At 48.7% G+C, this 18,180-nt stretch overlaps 1 protein-coding gene across 1 annotated transcript in view; it reads left to right on the plus strand.

Moving 5' to 3' along the window:
• Positions 1–7,241: 7,241 nt before the first annotated feature.
• Positions 7,242–18,180, plus strand: part of SCD5 (stearoyl-CoA desaturase 5) — a 157,688-nt gene continuing 146,749 nt past the window's right edge. Inside the window, exon 1 of the mRNA XM_004282174.3 lies at positions 7,242–7,798. Coding sequence (XP_004282222.1) covers positions 7,558–7,798 — 241 coding nt within the window. The 5' untranslated portion in view covers positions 7,242–7,557. The remainder of the gene's footprint in view (positions 7,799–18,180) is intronic.

The raw sequence follows: 18,180 nt of genomic DNA on the forward strand, positions 1-18,180 counted from the left end.
GAACCTAGGCATTTTGGCTATGATGGTTTTCTCCCAGTACATCTCAGAGCTGCCCTTTTGTAGTTTGTGTCTGTAAACTTGTAACTGTTCACTGACATTCGAGAACTGTTACCTGTCCTTGTTTAGGAAGCCTCCCCACAGCCCTTGGACACCTGGCTCACAATCTTCTCCAGCTAAACCCATAGGCCTCGGCTGTGGGATTTCAGTCTTCTGTGGAGGTGCTGTCCAGATACCTCAGCGTCCTCAGCTCCAGCGACCGCCACCTCCTATATAACCCTGTGGCCTCACCTTGGAGTTTATCATTGGAAACTCTTCGACCACTATAGGTCCTAAATTCCGAATCCCACTCTTAGTGCACAGTGGCCATTGCTTCCTTTATTCTCATTCCCTGACAGATAGAAATCTACCCTTTAACTTCCTCAAAACCTCGATGCCTTTGCTTCCTCCACTACCTGTGAGTCCTTAGCTTCCTTCTGATCACATTTCCTCCCCCTTTCCCCAGCCTGGACTCCTCACAAACTTCTGTCTCACCAGCACCTCAGTTACCTGGCTCTCTCTCCCATCAAGCCCCCATCCCCACTTCAATCTGGAGATCCCAGCCAACTGCTGAGTGAGGCTGTGTCAACATGACTGTGCAGACTGGCGCCTTACGAGCCTGTGGCTTCCATTCTTACTTGGACCCTTAATTTGGCTCTACAACCTTTTAGGGGTCCTGGTCAGCTTCCTCTCTCATTCTGCTCAACAGCTCCTGGAATCTTTCATCACTTTTCCCCAGCTTTCTACCAAATTCCCACTCTGCTTACCTAGCAGGTGATCTGACCTTCCCTTCAGAGCAAACCAGCCATCACAGCACCCTGCCTCACTTTACTGGCTCACTCTGCAAGCTAAATCCGCCCTCATCCTCATTTCCTTCCAGTGTCAAGAAAAAGCTGTCCCTCTCTTCAAAGTTAAGCCAACCATCTGATCACCTGATCCCATCCCGTCTAACCCTGAACCCTAGGAAAATAGTTCCATCAAGCATCCTCTTTCTTATATTTTTGACCTTTGACCTTTCATTATCATTCCCTAACCCAATAGATATATTCAGATTCCTCAGAAACACGCTCAACTTCACCTCTCTGTCCTTCGCCTCTTCATTGCCAAGCTTCTTGAAAATTAATTTACATAGGTATGCCGTGCTTGTCTCCTCCTGCTTATTCTTTTTTTTTTTTTTGCCGAGCCCCGCAGCATGTTGGATCTTAGTTTCCCAACCATGGTTCTAACCTGACCCCCTGCATTGGAAGTGCAGGGTTAACCACTGGACCACCAAGGAAGTCCCCCTCCTCCTCCTTATTCTTTTTTTTTTTTTTTTTTTTTGCAGTATGCTGGCCTCTCACTGTTGTGGTCTCTCCCGTTTCGGAGCATAGGCTCCGGACGCGCAGGCTCAGCGGCCATGGCTCATGGGCCCAGCCGCTCCGCGGCATGTGGGATCTTCCTGGACCGGGGCACGAACCCGCATCCCCTGCATCGGTAGGCGGACTCTCAACCACTGCGCCACCAGGGAAGCCCTCCTTCTTATTCTTAAACACAACTCTGTGTAAGGTCTGTTCCCACCACTCAATGAAAAGGCCTTGGCAAAGGTCAGCGATGACCTCTGTACGAGGTGGTCTCTTCATTCCCATCCTCCCCAGCCTTTCTGTAGTATTCAAGGTTGCTCCCCCACACTCTGCTGCTTCTTCCCCATCTCTCATCAGTCCTTCTTTGTCCACACCACTGGCTTCTCTTTCTTTGATATTCTCACAAATAGCAGTTCACTAGATGGCTGTCCTGAGTCCTTTTCTTACCTTCCCTGGGCAACTGCTTCCACTGCCATGGATTTTACTAAATTGAACTACCACTAAGTTACTCTCTCCAGCCTAGACCTTTGCTGGGCTCCAGGCCTATATGTATATTTAACAAATGTTGAATATACTGAATATTTCTTCAGTCCCTTCTCAAAAATGATGATCCATGTGATGATGGTCATGATGACTAATATTTATGGATTCCTTACTACATGCCAGACACTGTTCTAAACTTTAGTCACCATAGAAATACCGTACGGGAGGTATTATTATCCCCATTTCACAAAAATGGTAATAAACACAGTACGATTTAGTATCTCAGTAAGTGACATTGTTTTTCACCTGAATATCCAACCCAGAGACCCAAAAAGAATCCTGTACTTTTAATTTCTCCTCCTTCATTTTCAGTCAAGCATCAAATCCTGTTGGTTCTTCTATTTGAGTTCCTCTGGCTTTATCTTCTCCTCTCTAACACATCTTTTCCAGAATCTGTACCTTTGTCTTACTTGATCATCTTATTATGCTGCATAAAGCCAGTCAGTGACTCCCCTCACATGGCTACTTCTGCTGGGCATGAAAGGCACCCACCTACCTTCATGGGCTGCCCACTGCATGACATTTCATCTTCATCTCCCACCATTTCTCTACTTTCACTTCGGATATTCCAGACATCTCTCTAAGCGACAAATGAAAAAGCTTTTGCTCACACTATTTTCTCTGCCTAGGTTGCCCTCCTCCATTTCTTTGTCTAGTAAACTACTCATCCTTCAAAACTGTGCTCTCTAATATGTAGCCAGTAGCCACATGAGGCTAACCTGAATTAAGATGTGCTGTGCTGTAAGTATAAACACTGGATTTTGAAGACAGTGTGTGAAAAAAAGTATAAATGTCCCAGTAATTTTACATTGATTACCTATTGAAAAGATAATATTTTGGATATATTGGGTTAAGTAAAATATTATTAAAATTTATTGTTTCTTTCTATGTGGCTATTAGAAAATTTAAATTTACACAAGTGGCTTGAATTCGTGGCATGCATTATATTTCTATTAGACAGTACTTCTTCAAAATCCTTACCCTGTAAACTTAACTGAAGAGGCAAAAGACTTGTACACTGAAAACTACAAAATGATGCTAAGAGAAATTAAAGAAGGCACAAATAAATGGAAAAACATTCCATGTTCATGGACTGGAGAATTAATACTGTTAAGATGTCAATACTAACCAAAGTGATCTCCAGATTTAATGCAATCCTTATAAAAATCTCAGTGACATTTTTTGCAGAAACAGAAAAAAAACCATCCTAAAATTCACACGGAATTTCACTGGACCCTAAATAACTATAATAATCTTGACAAAGAAGAACAAAGTTGGTGGTCTCATACTTCTTGGTTTCAAAACTTATTACAAGGCAACAGTAATCCAAACAATGTGGTACTGGCAAAAAGACAGACATATAGACCAATGGAATAAAATAGAAAGTCCAGAAATAAACCCTCAAGTATATGGTCAAATGATCTTCAGCGAGGATGCCAAAACCTTTCAATGGGGAAAGGAGAGTCTTTTCAACAAATAGTGTTTAAAAAACTGGTATCCACGTGCAAAAGAATGACATGGACCCTTACCATACACCATATACAAAAGTTAACTCAAAATGGATCAAAGACCTAAACATAAAAAGTAAAAACTATAAAACTCTTAGAAGAAAACACAGGGAGAGAGCTTCATTGGATTTGGCAATGATTTCTTGAATATGACACCAAAAGCACAGGGAACAAAAGTAAAAATAGATAAATTGGACTACATCAATATTTAAAACTTCTAAACATCAAAAACACAACAGTAAAAAGGCAAACTATGGAATGGGAGAAAGTATTTGCAAACCATTTATCTAACAAGGGGTTAAGATCCAGAATATATAAAGAACTCCTGCAACTCAACAACAGAAAACCAAGCAACATCTAATTTAAAAATGGGCAAAGACTAGAATAGACATTTCTCCAAAGATGACATGAAAAGCTGCTCAACATCGCTAATCAAAAACCACAACGAGATATCACCTCACACCCATTAGGATGGCTGTAATCGAAAAAAATAAAAAAACAGAATATAACAAGTGTTAGTGAAGATGTGGAGAAATTGGAATTCTTGTGCACCGTTGGTGGGAATGTAAAATGCTGCAGCTGCTATGGGAAACAGTATAGAAGTTCCACAAAAAAATTAAATATAGAATTACCATAAAATCCAGCAGTCCTACTTCTAGGTATATATCCAAAACAATTGAAAGCAGGTATAACAGTACATCCATGTTCATAGCAGCATTATTCACAATAGCCGAAAGGTGGAAGTAACCCGAGTGTCCATTGATGGATGAGTGGATAAGCAAAATGTAGTGTGTGTGTGCGTGTGTGTATGTGTGTGTGTGTAGAGAGAGAGGTATATTATTTGGCCTTAAACAGGAAGGAAATTCTGACACATGCTACAATATAGATGAAACTTGAAGACATTACGCTAAGTGATGAAAGCCAGTCAGAAAAAGGCAAATACTATATTATGAGATATCCAGAGTAGTCAAATGCATAGAAACAGTAAGTACAACATGGCGGTTGCCAGGGAGTAGGGAGACAGAGAAATGGAGAGTTGTTTGATGTGTATAGATTTTCAGCTTTGCAGGGTGAAAAAGTTCTGGAGATTGGTTACATATCCATGTGAATATATTTAACACTATTGAAGTGAACACTTAAAAATGATTAAGATGGTAATTGTTATGTGTATTTTACCACAATTTAAACTTTTTAAAAATCAAGTCCCAAAAAAAAGAAAAAAAAAAAACCCTTACCCAGATATCACCTGCCTCCTCCCCTCTAGTGTGAATTAACTACTCCTTCGTGCCTCCGCTTAATTCCTGCACATACCTCTAATAGGGTCTTATCACATTTCCGGTAATTCTTTGTTTGACAGGATAAGGGTTACTGTCCCATGAGTGAGTTGAATACCCATCCACTTCTAGGGTCTTGACCAGAAGCTAAGAAAATATACTAGGGTCTTTAGTAAGATGGAGAAAAGAGACAGTAGCCCTGACTGCATAATATGCTACAGGGGATATTCAAGAGTATACCTTGTATGTGTAAAGGTGTCACCCTGAGGCTAGATCTGGAGGGGCTAATGTCCTTCAGCCATCCTTCTGGAAGCAGCATCGGAAAGGCCTGAGGAGCATGTCCTCCCACCTCCAACAGATGAAAACATCCCCTTCTCTATCATGAGTCCAACCAATTGAAATGATTGGCCACCCCCAGTCTGACCTGTTGGCAGGAAGAGAGGAAGATATTCATTTAAAATAGAGCCAAGATAAAGTAGCTTATGTAACAGATAAGGTACTCTGGGGCCACATAAAGGACTATTTTGCTGCCTCCCCTGAACGCTTTGCATGTACACTTGATGCCTAACAAGAATTTTTTTTTTTTCTGATAACGGACTTCCCAGTTCATAGCCAAGAGGTAACATTTGTTTGATCTTTCATCCCTCCTAGATGAGGAGCTCCTTCAGGGCATGGACCACACCTTATTCGTCCTCGTATCCCCAGTGTGCACCAGTGCTGGCACATAGCAGGACTGGTGCACACTGCCTGCCCAACAAATGACTGAATGGTTAGCGTGAGGGTGCGGTGGGTCATTACAATAACCCAGAGAGAGGCTTTTGACAGAACAACTACTCCACCCCTAGAGAAAGGACAGTCTGACTAGAGAACCACAGGGAATATGTGGGTCTGGTGGCTGTGGGGAGCAGAGGGAACATGAGAAGAAAAAGTGGTTCGTTCTAAAGCCAAGGTTGAGCAGGCTGATGAGGTTTATGCCCTTAAGTCTCATGTTCTGTTGTCTCACTGGTCTAACGACAGGGCCGACGTTTATCTGGTGGCCGGGCAAGTGTCCCTTCATTCTATAATTTCAGCTCCAACTGAAGCAACACCATAACACTGGCTCAGTGGCCACCATTCCACAAGCCACATACGTTGCTTCAGTTTTAAATTAGGTATTGTTTTTTCTGGCTGATTGGGCTGATTCTGGTCTGCTAACAATGAGATGCTCATGTATGGCCCTTTCATGTAGTCAATTCTTGGTAATTTTTTCCCCTCTCCTGTAATGCTGGAAAGGATTCCTAACAACAGTTGATCCAAAAATCAGCTTTCTTTGTCAACATAATGGTATCCTTTCAAACTCACATTTATAGACTTTGCAAGCTGGAAAGAAGAATAAAGCTTAGTTCCTGGTAAGGAAATTTGTCCCCAGAGGACTGAGTTGGGTCACAGTGAATTAGAAGTAGAATGCAGAGCCCCTAGCTTCCATTCCTTTGCTTCTGCTATCCGCCGCAGGTGCAGCCACAGCTGCTTGGGACATGGCCAGCTCGCCCTCCTCTGGGCTTCTGTACGATCAGGGCTCCCTCTGGATAGTTCTAAATTATCCGCGTTGGGAGGGGAGGAATGAGCAGACACGATTCTTCTGAGGTTAAGTTTCCTTGGAACGTTCCAGGTGATGTTTTTCTAAAGCTCCATCTCAACGGTGCTGACTTGGAGGCTTAGGAGACAGTGCAGAAACGCACTGGTTAGCAGAGAATTTGCCACAAACAATTGCGTGGCTGATGAGCCGCGCAGTGGCAGCGCACTACTGTATACTAACAGCCCCCAAATCATTTATTCATCATCTAATAGGCATTATTTGAGCACCTACTTTGTGTCTGGCTGCAACCTGTCCAATAAGGAGTTGAAAGGCTCGGGGCTTTGTGACCACCTAGAGGGGTGGGTTAGGGAGGGTGGGAGGGAGAGGCAAGAGGGAGGGGATATGGGGATATATGTATACGTATAGCTGATTCACTTTGTTATACAACAGAAACTGAAACACCACCTTATAAAGCTATTATACTCCAATAAAGGTGTTTTATTAAAAAAAAAAAAAAGTTGAGCGGCTGCCTGCAACCCCCCACAGGACCAAGGAGCCATAGAAACCGGGAGACACAGGGACTTGTGATTCTCAACTCAGATTTGGCCTTAACTTGTGTTGCGACCTGGGGCAAGTATTGTAAATCCTCCAGCCCGTAGCTTCAAAGCAAAAAGAAGTCTTTTCAAAAGGGAAGAGTATTTCTGGGAACCGTATAAACACACAACAGCTGCAGAAGTGCTGTGAGCCCCTCTGCAGGCTCCCTGACCTGGGAGCCACAGCTCACCCACCCGCGGGCTGAGGCTGCCCACTGCCTGCCGACCAGGATGCCCCGTCCGGCCCCGGGGAGCCCGGGCAGCGGAGGCCCAGGAGGCGCCTTTCTCTTTAAGAGCCCCACAGGCGATCCTGATTGGCTGTAGCTATGCAGGTCTTTCTTCCCAGCTCCCTCGGAGCGCTCCCTCCTCCGCCGCTTTCTCGGCTCTTTCCACACCCCCTCCCCCCACCCCGCTGCGTCCCCTCCAGACCCTGACGCTCGCCTCCTGTTCCTCGCCGCAGAGTTCAGCCCCGGCAGCGGTAAGGGTGACTCGCCAGCAACAGATGCCGGGCGCCAAGATTTGCATCCTTAAGCCACGCTGAACGCCAGGAAGAAAAGAGAAGGAAGCAGAGAAGCGTCGGGAAGGCGGGGACGGGAGGTGCGGAAATCCCCTCCTAAAAGGCAGAAGCCGTCGCCCGCCCCGGAGAGCGCCGCGCCGGCTGATCGCCAGCTTGCTGCAGCTGCCACGAGCGCCCGCCTCTCCCCAGCCATGCCAGGCCCGGCCGCCGGCGAGGGGAAGGTCCCCTTCCGCAACGCCAAGGAGGAAATCCGTGTGGGCTTCGGGGTCCAGGGCTCGGAGGGCGGCGGCGGCGGCCGGGAGAAGCCCGGCGCGCGCGGGCAGCGGCAGGACATCGTCTGGAGGAACGTCTTCCTGATGAGCCTTCTCCACTTGGGGGCCGTGTACTCCCTGGTGCTCATCCCCAAAGCCCAGCCGCTCACTCTGCTCTGGGGTAAGTTTCGCCGGCGCCCCCTGCGCCCCGGGCGCCGAGGCGAGGCGGCGCCGGGTCGCGCGGGGTCGCGGGTCGCCACTGGCTTCGGGCGGTGCGGAGCCCCCCTCCGCTCTCCGCTCGCCTCCCCACCACGCGCCCCGGTCCCCCGGCCTGCAGTCGTCCGGCCTTTGGGACAGGCAGGTATTTCTGTGATGGTATTTTCAACTTCTGCCTCCCCCGCTGTCAGCTTGAGTAGGCGCCTTTGGCGGCGCCTGGATGGACTCGGGGTCCTTCGGCGCCACCGCTGTGCGCAGAGGCACACCGGCTGAACCCGGGTACCAGGGCGGGGAGACCGATGGGATGATTGTGTCGCCCAGGCGGGTCCCAGGGGCACTCCTTTCTGCGCCCTTCGGCTTCTCAGTCTCCTCTGTGGGCCACGGACCTTGGGGCCGAGTTGAGGACAAGAAAGGGACTTGGAGCGGGGGTGGAGAGACCCGGCACCGGATCAGTCTTGATGTTCGCGCAGGAGATGGAAGACACCAGTTCCCTTCCTGCCCCTGCAAGGCCCCCATCCCTGCCCCCTCCGTGATCTTTTGTGCCCAGTTGCACTTCTATGGTCCCAGAAGTTTCTCGGCGAGCACACCAACCTCGCGGTGAGAGCGCTCTGCCCCCGGCACAAAGCTCAGACCATGGCCGAGCAGATCCCCTCCGGGACCTATCCCTTCTGACCAGGGCCTGTCTGTCACCGCACCTGTAGCTCTCCCTCTCGCCACCCTCTTTCCTAGCACCCCCAACCCTGCCGGCATGGGAGGGAGCCCAGGACCACCCCCCTCCAATCCCCCCCACCTCCCGGGGCCCGGGGGCCGAGTGCCTGCCCTACGTGACTCCGGTGGCTGACCTCAGAACCACTTCCAACACCCCCTGCCCCAGCAACTGGTTTTGGCCTCAGTCCCTGCAGTGGCCACGTTAGCCGAGACAAAAGGCACTGGCCTTGATATCCTGGGCTGAGAATTGGACGAGGTGATCCAAGAAGCCCTTTCAGCTCTCCTTTCCGAGATCGCCAAGGAACGGGGGCAGGAGAAACACAACCTACTTTTATTCCCAGAGGGGAAGAGGAAGGAAGAAAATAAGAAAACCTTTTTCTGCAAGGTGTCTTATTTAGCATAGTGCCAGCTCCAAATGCCTGGGTTCATAATGGGGCCACTCGGTTCCAAGCCTTCCCCTGAAACTCTGCAGTCCCTGCTCTCGGAAGCAACTCTTCCAGAAGATGGGTGCCTCTTAGGGGAGTGTGGCTGAGCAGAGCTGAGGAATGATGAGAGGGGCGGGGCGTCTTTGGGAATTTGTGAAACCTCCCAGAGCCCCCTAAGCTTTGGGTAACCTCCCTGCTCAGCCCTCCCCTGCTCAGTACACCTCCTCAATTCAGTGTCCTTTTCACCATCTTCTTTGCTGTTATGTGTTGGTTTCATTCTCCCTGTCTTCTTCCTTTACCTCCAGATGACTAGATTGTGAGATGCTCAGTCTTTGCTTCATGGACACACTCCCCCCACCTGCCAACCAACACCCTTATTGCCCTGGATCCTCCAGGGAGCTTCTCCCTCTCCACCCCACTCCTCCCTGCAGGGGCAGGACTGTGCCTTTGGACTTCAGAGCTCACCTGCCTCCAGGGGATTAGGGCTTAGCTTTAATAGCTGCAGGGAGAAGTGAGCACTTAAAATATTGTCTTAGGGGCTTCCCTGGTGGCGCAGTGGTTGAGAGTCTGCCTGCCGATGCAGGGGACACGGGTTCGTGCCCCGGTCCGGGAAGATCCCACATGCCGCGGAGTGGCTGGGCCCGTGAGCCATGGCTGCTGAGCCTGCGCGTCTGGAGCCTGTGCTCCGCAACGGGAGAGGCCACAGCAGTGAGAGGCCCGCGTACCACAAAAAAAAAAAAAATATATATATATATATTGTCTTACATTCCTGGAGCTCCACAGACCCACAGGCTCCATCCCTTACAGCCACCCACCCGCTGGTTCTGGCATCCCACCAGGAGCCACAAGGACAAGGCCTCCTCTCCAGGTTTGCCACTCACCTCTGCCCTTTCCAGGCCACTCACTGTGGTGGAGACAGAATCTTTCTTCTGAAAGACCTTGGCCAGAAGACACCGTCCTCGGCCTCAAACTCCTCCAGCTTCCCCGGAGAAGTCAACACACTGCAGGATTCTGGGTTCCCCTTTGTGGGTGATGTTGCCAAGCCCATCCTGTGCCTTCCTGCATAGTCTTCTGCCTTAGCTACTTTTCATCAGTTCCATTCCCTGAATCTTGATTCACTCCCTACCTGGGTTTCATTGCTCCCCCGCTCCAAAAAACCCAAACAAACAAACAGAAAAAGAGCCGACAGTGGTGGATATTGTAGTTTCAAGATTCAAACTTATGACTTAGAAACATTCCAAGTAAGTGAATGTTATCTGATGGATATCTTGTGAGAGATGAAGTGAGGGAGAGAGACAGCTAAGATCAGTGTGCTGATGGCTAGAATCTTTAGGGAGACTGTTGATCAGGGTTATTTTCATTGAAAGCCCTGGTGCCTTGAGCTACAAGTTTCTCCCCACTGGATGCCCTTTTCATCATCTCTCCCACTGGCTCTGTCTAGTGTTAGGACCGAGTTCATGCACCAGTGGGCTGTTCATCCACTTCAGGGACCTGAGTTGTCAAGGCAGTAGGCTTAACTAGCCCATCTATTATTGCTTGCCACCCTCCACCCCAGGTATGGTTGCCCTGGAAACAGGAGGCATCCATGCAGAGCACCCAGCCAGAGGATGTTTTAGGTGTTCAGTTGTGCGAAGAGTAATTTGAGTGGCAGTAAAATGTCATCCATGAAAGATCCCATCAAGTTGTTCAGTCCAGACCTCCTCCACTGCCTCGCTCCCCACCCTTTTATGACTCTCCTTGGGCCCAGAGCAAGTTGTTTTCTCTTCTTATCCTTGTAGTTTTCTGAGTGGGCAGGCTGTCAGAACGGAATGCTCTTGGTGCCCACAGGTCCTGAGGGATGAGTTCATGACTTTTGAGGACAGAACACGACCTCCAGCTGGAGGAAAAATCTTCACCTGAAGCCTTGAGCTCAAAAAATGCCTGCTTTGAGGGTTTTTGGCCAAAGGGGCAGTTGTTCATGCCCTGAATCCCAGGATGAGCAGAATAGGGGAGTGAGAGGCAGCAGTTGTGGTGTCGAGGTCAAAGTCCTGTGCTCCTTCCCAGCAGCTTTGCCCTGTCTCCAGGCATTCTGGCCATTGGTTTCCAAAAACATGAGGGACTTTTCTGGTTTCCTTTGAAATGTCATCCGAATCCCCTAAATATGCCTTGGTGACATCATGACAATTTCAGTGACAGTATCAGCATGCAAAACAGTAATATGCCCTGCTCCCTTCCATCTTGCCCCAGGGCAAATGTGACCATTGCTAAGGTAGATACAGGATTCTCTGGTACCCTTCAGGTTGCTGGAACACAGCCTATGGCGAGGAATCTGAGTGGTAGCAGGAATTGACAAGGCAGTCTAGCAGGAGGGAGGATCAGGAGAGGCTGGGGTTTGGAAGGTACTGGTCCATCAGTCAAATTCTGTCCAATTCTGGGCTTCCCTGGTGGCGCAGTGGTTGGGGGTCCGCCTGCCGATGCAGGGGACACGGGTTCGTGCCCCGGTCCGGGAGGATCCCACGTGCTGCGGAGCGGCTGGGCCCATGGGCCGTGGCTGCTGAGCCTGCGCGTCCGGAGCCTGTGCTCCGCAACGGGAGAGGCCACAACAGTGAGAGAGGCCCGCGTACCGCAAAAAAAAAAAAAAAAATTCTGTCCAATTCTGAGAGTTGCCCAAAGATGAGTTGTCTTCGGTCAGGCCTTGGGTAACCTGAATCCACACCTTCGATGGTCCTGATGTCTTTGTTGTGCTTCTTTTTCCATCAAATCCCTAACATTGTTGAGGCGCTCCAAGAATGCGTGGCCATGGACTTCTGTTTTACCTCCGGGTTTTCTAGGGTGAGCACAGCTCAGAAGAGAAACAACTGAGAATGTGAATCCTTGCTCTCCTACTTACTTACCAGCTGCATGGCCTTGGGCAAATGAACATCTCCAGACCTCAGCTTTCTCACCTGTAAAATGGGTATATCAATACTTCTTGCTCATGAGGTTGTGAGAATTAAATTCAATAATAGGTGTAAACTACTTAGCACAGTGCCTGCACCTTGGCTGATGTCCAGTAATTGTTAGCTGCTCTTATTATTCTTGGTCCTGATACTGGCTTTTTTTTCTTTAGTAGAAGGAAAAAAGGCCCTCTTGCAGCACAATCAATTCTACAAAGCTGGCACACAACATGGCTTCGTTGCCTCTCTTGCATGGAAAAGGTTGCTTTGGCTTGGGAAACAAGGGTTCTTTCTCAAAGTCTCCAAAGAGAAATGAACACAGATCCCCCTGTCCCTCCTCCCTCCCCCATTCCCTTCTCTTTCATCCTCTCTTCCTCCTATTTTCCTCCAGAAGGCCACTATTTTGTAAATAAGAATCTTTTTGTTCAGCTGATAACTCACCTGGTCTTCAGTGTTTTCTTTGGGGCTTTTTGACCGTTGCAATTGCTGTAAAAACAGGGCCAAATCATTTCTCCTAAATGTCTTACGGTCTCAGTTTTGACTTTTTTCCCCGTTTCTGTCTCCTTGAATCATCTTTTTTTTTTTTTTAATCTTTAATGCTCAAACTACTAAAAAACTGAAAAACATAAATGAATCTTCCTTTTAAACCTTGTAATTCCCAGCCCATTGTTGCAACTCTTGCATTTTTAATAACCAGGCAAGCACTAAGAGCCCTACCCAAGGCTGGGTGGAGTGCAGCGAAACCTGAGAGAATGGAGTGTGCTTTTGCTGGCTTAATAGTCTAAACAAATATAAATATAGGTTGAGGTTAACATTATTAACTCCTTTTTTTTCTAACACTGGTCAAGGTCACTGCCAACTGCACTGTCATCCTGAAATGTGAAGTCGCTCTGCAGAGTAGAAACCAGAGCTGGAATCCCAGCATTGCCACTTAGTTCAACTTCAGGCGGGTCCCTTTCCAGTGTGTGCGCCTCCGTTTCCTGGTCTCTGAAATAGGGATGATAATACTGAGCTGAAAGTTGTTTTAAGAATCAGGGAAAATGTCAAACTGGTGCCAGAGGATAGACACGCAATGCTCTCTGTTACTACCAACCCCACCGTGGGCCAGGCGTCAGGGAACCTGCAGGGCTTCCGTGTCTGTTTGTCTGGGACTTCTTGTGGCTCGAATATAAGGCATAGCCTTTACATCCAAAGAAATGATCCTGACCTCGTGTAACATTTAGTTCTCATCTTACCCTGATTTGTGTATTGTATAAAATCATAATAATTGCTTGGAAAAGTCACTGAGAGATTTACAAAAGGGTGACACAGTCATGGTGGTTTCTCTAAATTTTTATGAAAGGCAACATCGTATTTGGTTGGCATTATTCCTGTTGAGCATTTATTATGACATTCTGTAGTCTCTGGTGTGCAGTCTCGCCATCCCTCTGCTGTGATGTGTCCTGCTTCTGTGGAAGTGCCACCCTGGGGTTAAGAGTATGGATGTTAGAGTCAGAGGATATGGGTTCAAGGCCTAGCTATAGCCTTGGGCAGATCGCTCACCCTCCCTAGCCTCAGTGTCCCCAGCTGCACAGTGAGAACAGCAGTACAACCAGCGGCATGTCGCAGCTGGAGTGAAAGGAAGGAGAGTAAGGAACTTGGCCCTTGGTGCTTCCCTTCACTCCTTCCCTTCCTTTAGCTCCCCCTGTGGTGGCTGGGACTTGTTCCGGCTGCCCCCTGGTTGTCAGAAAGCCCTGGTCAGGGGTAAAGCAGTTGGTTTTCTGACTTTGTTTTCCCTGGCAATGGGATGGTGGCCACCCCAACAGGGACCCGCTATCCTCCCTCATAAATGTCTGCCGTTTGTTCGCTCTGAGGGTGAACGGCCACGAGAGAGAGCCTCACAGTTGCACATGCAGTCACATATACATTTGTCCACTAATTCATTCATTTTTTTCCTTTTCAACTATTGTCAAAACATATCAGAATCACTTGGGGATCCTTTGAAATATTCAGAAGCCTGGCGCCCCCCCACCCCACCCCACCGCCAGACCTACTGCACTGGAATCTGTAGGAGTGAGGTCCTGGCTTTTTTATTTTTTTGAAAAAGGCATTAAGGTGTTTCTGATGCACAGCAGGGCTGAGAACCATTATTTAATTCCCTTATCCACATTCAGTTATGCTTATTACTCACCCATTACATGCCAGGCACCGACACCATCCCTGACTTCGTGGCACTTAAGGCCAGTTGGAGAGACAGACGGGTGCACAGGTGAGAACCGCCAAGGCAGCATTAGCTGCAGGTGCCAGCCTGGGGGAGTTGGGGCGGCTTCCCAGAGGAGGAGGTGGCTGGACTGAGCCTCCAGGAGGCCCGAGGCTGGCTGGCCGAGGGGTTTGGATGAGATGGCATTGTACCCACAGGCTACAGATCTCCCGAGGGGAGAGAGGAGAGCCAGTCAAGGACCTGATGGTTCAGCAAGGCTGAAGGTGATCAGGGCCCAGATCCAGGGCAGGAAGATTCAACAGGAACACAAAGACTGGGAGGAGATCAGGCTTTCGGGGAGGCTGCCCTTCAGCCTGTCCCTGCCTCGCACCTCCTCTCACCCACCTCACACACCAGTGGCTCTTGGTGTATAACTTCAAGACCAGACACATGGCAGTGGGATGAGTGAGTCTGAAGATTTTCAGGAAAGACCCTGAGACCTTGGAGCAGGTGTGCACCTCCCTCAGGCTGGCCAGAGCTGAGGGAGAGCTAGAAATAATGTCTCAGCTGGGCCTTTGATCTCACAGATTCAGGGGTATTGTCCCAGGACTAAATTACTAAAAAGCCCCAAGGGTATAATAACACAGGCACACCAGACCCAGGGCTCTCTCCTCCTCCTGTGTTCCTCTTTCCTCTGTTTCTCAGAGGTACAGGAGTTCTTCTCACCTCACTTCCTCCCTTGAACCTAAGCTTAAACAGCTGGTTCTCACTACCCTCCTTCTTTTTTTTTTTTTTTCTTTGCGGTACGTGGGCCTCTCACTGCTGCGGCCTCTCCCGTTGCGGAGCACAGTCGCCGGACGCTCAGGCTCAGTGACCTTGGCTCACGGGCCCAGCCGCTCCACGGCATGTGGGATCTTCCCAGACCGGGGCACGAACCCGTGTCCCCTGCATCGGCAGGCAGACTCTCAACCACTGCGCCACCAGGGAAGCCCCACTACCCTCCTTCTTAATGTCCTGCTTCCCATTTCTGCAGCTTATTTCAGAGGGCTCTGTGGGTCCCTGCAGGCTGTGGTCCAGCAACATCACCTGGGAGCTTGTTATAAAGAAAGACTCTCAGACCCCACCCTGGACCTATTGAATCACTACCTGTACTGATAAGGTCTCCAGGTGACCCATCTGCACTGAACTTAGAGAAGCACTCCCTCAAGTCAGGCCACAGGCCGACGGGTCAGAGAAGCTGCTCACGGCTGGGATTTGGCAACTCTTTCTTTTTCCGTTTAATGGCCTCCTCCCCTTTGCCTTCCCTCCTCCCCTCCTGCCTCCTTGTAGCTTATTTTAGAACATGTCGGGATCCTGCTTCCCTTGCCAACAAAATGCTGTTGCTAAAATTTTTCAGCTGGCAGCAGTGATGTTTAATTCATGGGCTAGAAAATTAATTTTATTTTCATGAGTAGAGCTGGAGAAAAATAACAGGAAGTCTCTGTGCATGGCCCTTGGGAATTCAGCTTGTCTATTTAATAGATGAACTGGTAAAGGTGAGGATGCCTCAGGAAAGGGCCACCTTCCACAAAGGATGCTTTTGGCTGCAAGTAGCACAAAACTCAACTTAGGATGGCATAAAAGATAAAGAAAATTTCTAATTTCACTGGTAAGTAATTCCAAGGTAGGGCACTTGTGGGATGACTCAGTAATAACATCAAAGAGCAGGTTTCATTTCTGCCATGGTGGCCTTGTGGAGTTTAGTTTTCCTTGTGGTTACAAGATGGCTGCCAGAGTTCCAGGAGTTACAACAATGTCCTACAGAAGAGGAGAGAGGCTGCCCCTTCCTGAAGTCTCATCAGAGAGAAACTCTCTCCTGGTCATCTCACAGCTGATGTCTCCTCAAGTCTCACTTGCAGGATTGTGTCCCAAGTCCCTTGTTAAACCATCGTTGGCAAGGGATTCAGGCTAATCAGGGTTAGCCACTGAGCCACATGCCACATGAGGCAGGGGTTAAGAGCCAAACAAAACCCAGGCTCTGGGGGAAGGGAGAAGAGGGCATGGCTGCTGGGACAGCCAACACCTCTGCTCCAGGGCCTGCCTTTACTCCCTCCCATGACTTTCCCTCTTTGGTGTCACCTCCATTCCATGGAAAGGCTCTGATTTCATACTTTAGCACGCTCTTCCCCTCTACTCCCTACCCGTTCAGCTTGTCTCCAGTCCTGCTGTCATTTCAGTGAGTTGTAAATGTCTGCCTTTTCCATGAGGCTGTGAGCTCTCCCATGGCACATCTGCCTCCCCAGAACCTGGCAATGGCCTCTGCTCAACATACACTGTGCTGGGGGAATGGATGAAGGAAGAGACGAATGAATGAGTTTAATCTTTGTGTGGCCTTTCTTTCTAAGGAAAGTTTTCATGTTGTTTCATAACTTTAAAGATGTTTCTGCCCCTGTAAAAGAACTTTCCGTGTGATTTTGGGGAAAGGACTGGGGAGAGAGAAGCCTTTCTCAGTGCCCCAAGAATCTGCATGCCCCTCTGCACCCATGTCCACCTGGGAGACACCCTGACCTCAGTGGGGAGCTTGCAGAATTCTTTATTGCTCTTCTGGGATTTTATGGGGTGAGATGGGGCTGGAGAAGTTTGCTCTGGGTACAGGGAAGTGTTAAATGCCTTGTGGGAGAATGGAATTAAAAAGAAAAAGATGGACAATGAGTGACTTAGAATGTGTTCTTTTTTTTTTTATTTTTTTTTTTGCGGTACGCGGGCCTCTCACTGTCGTGGCCTCTCCCGTTGCAGAGCACAGGCTCCGGACGCACAGGCTCAGCGGCCATGGTTCACGGGCCCAGCCGCTCCGCGGCATGTGGGATCTTGCTGGACCGGGGCACGAACCCGTGTCCCCCGCATCGGCAGGCGGACTCTCAACCACTGCGCCACCAGGGAAGCCCAGAATGTGTTCTTTACCAAGGTTTTCCATGGACACACTTTCCTCAGACTGATGAATGGGTTTCTTGGCTGGTCATTGTCTTCATTGTTCAGGCGACACAGAACGTCAGTGATGACCTCACGGTCAGATTTCTGTTCTCTTGCCTCAAATTTTACTTAAAAGGGCATTTAAAAGTCCACTTTAAAAAAAAAAAGTCCACTTAACCTCGCCCAACAGGTACTTTTTTTTTTTAAATAAATGTATTTATTCATTTTTGGCTGCGTTGGGTTTTCGCTGCTGCGTGCAGGCTTTCTCTAGTTGCGGCGAGCCGGGGCTACTCTTCGTTGCGGTGCGCGGGCTTCTCATTGCAGTGGCTTCTCTTGTTGCGGAGCACGGGCTCTAGGCGCGCGAGCCTCAGTAGTTGTGGCACACGGGCTTGGTTGCTCTGCGGCATGTGGGATCTTCCTGGACCAGGGCTCGAACCCGTGTCCCCTGCATTGGCAGGCGGATTCCCAACCATTGCACTACCTGGGAAGCCCTGCCCTTGAAATGGAAAAAAAAAAAATCAAATACCAGTGGACTTGGAAATGAAGAGGTACAAGAATAGAGTTTAGAACTCAGGTTTAAATTTGTTTTCTTCCTGTATCACTGTCTGTTGTATGAATACCATCATGCACTTGCAATTTGACTGTATTGGTTTTAGCTTGGTTCCCTAAAGAGACAATGATTGTAAATGCAACCTGTGACCTAAATGAGCAAGGCCATCTCCCAAAGCATCCTCCACTTCATCATCAAAAAACATTTATCAAGCAAGCAATTAATTTCCTATGGTCTTGAGCCAGGCACTGTGTAAAAAAACAGAGACCTGGTCTCTACCCTCCTATTTTTTTTTTTTTTTTTTTTTTTTTTTTTTTTTGCGGTACGCGGGCCTCTCACTGTTGTGGCCTCTCCCGTTGCGGAGCACAGACTCCGGACGCGCAGGCTCAGCGGCCATGGCTCACGGGCCCAGCCGCTCTGCGGCATGGGGAACTTTTCGGACTGGGGCACAAACCCATGTCCCTTGCATCGGCAGGCAGACTCTCAACCACTGCGCCACCAGGGAAGCCCCCTCCTACCTTTTATAACTCAGAGAACAGCTGTAATTTTCCCCAAGTAGTGTATCCAACTTAATGTTCTCTTGGCATGAGTAGAAGTGGAAAATACTCTTACTTCTTTAAA

The sequence above is a fragment of the Orcinus orca genome, chromosome 4, assembly GCF_937001465.1.
Source record: "Orcinus orca chromosome 4, mOrcOrc1.1, whole genome shotgun sequence".
NCBI classification, from domain to species: Eukaryota; Metazoa; Chordata; class Mammalia; order Artiodactyla; family Delphinidae; genus Orcinus; species Orcinus orca.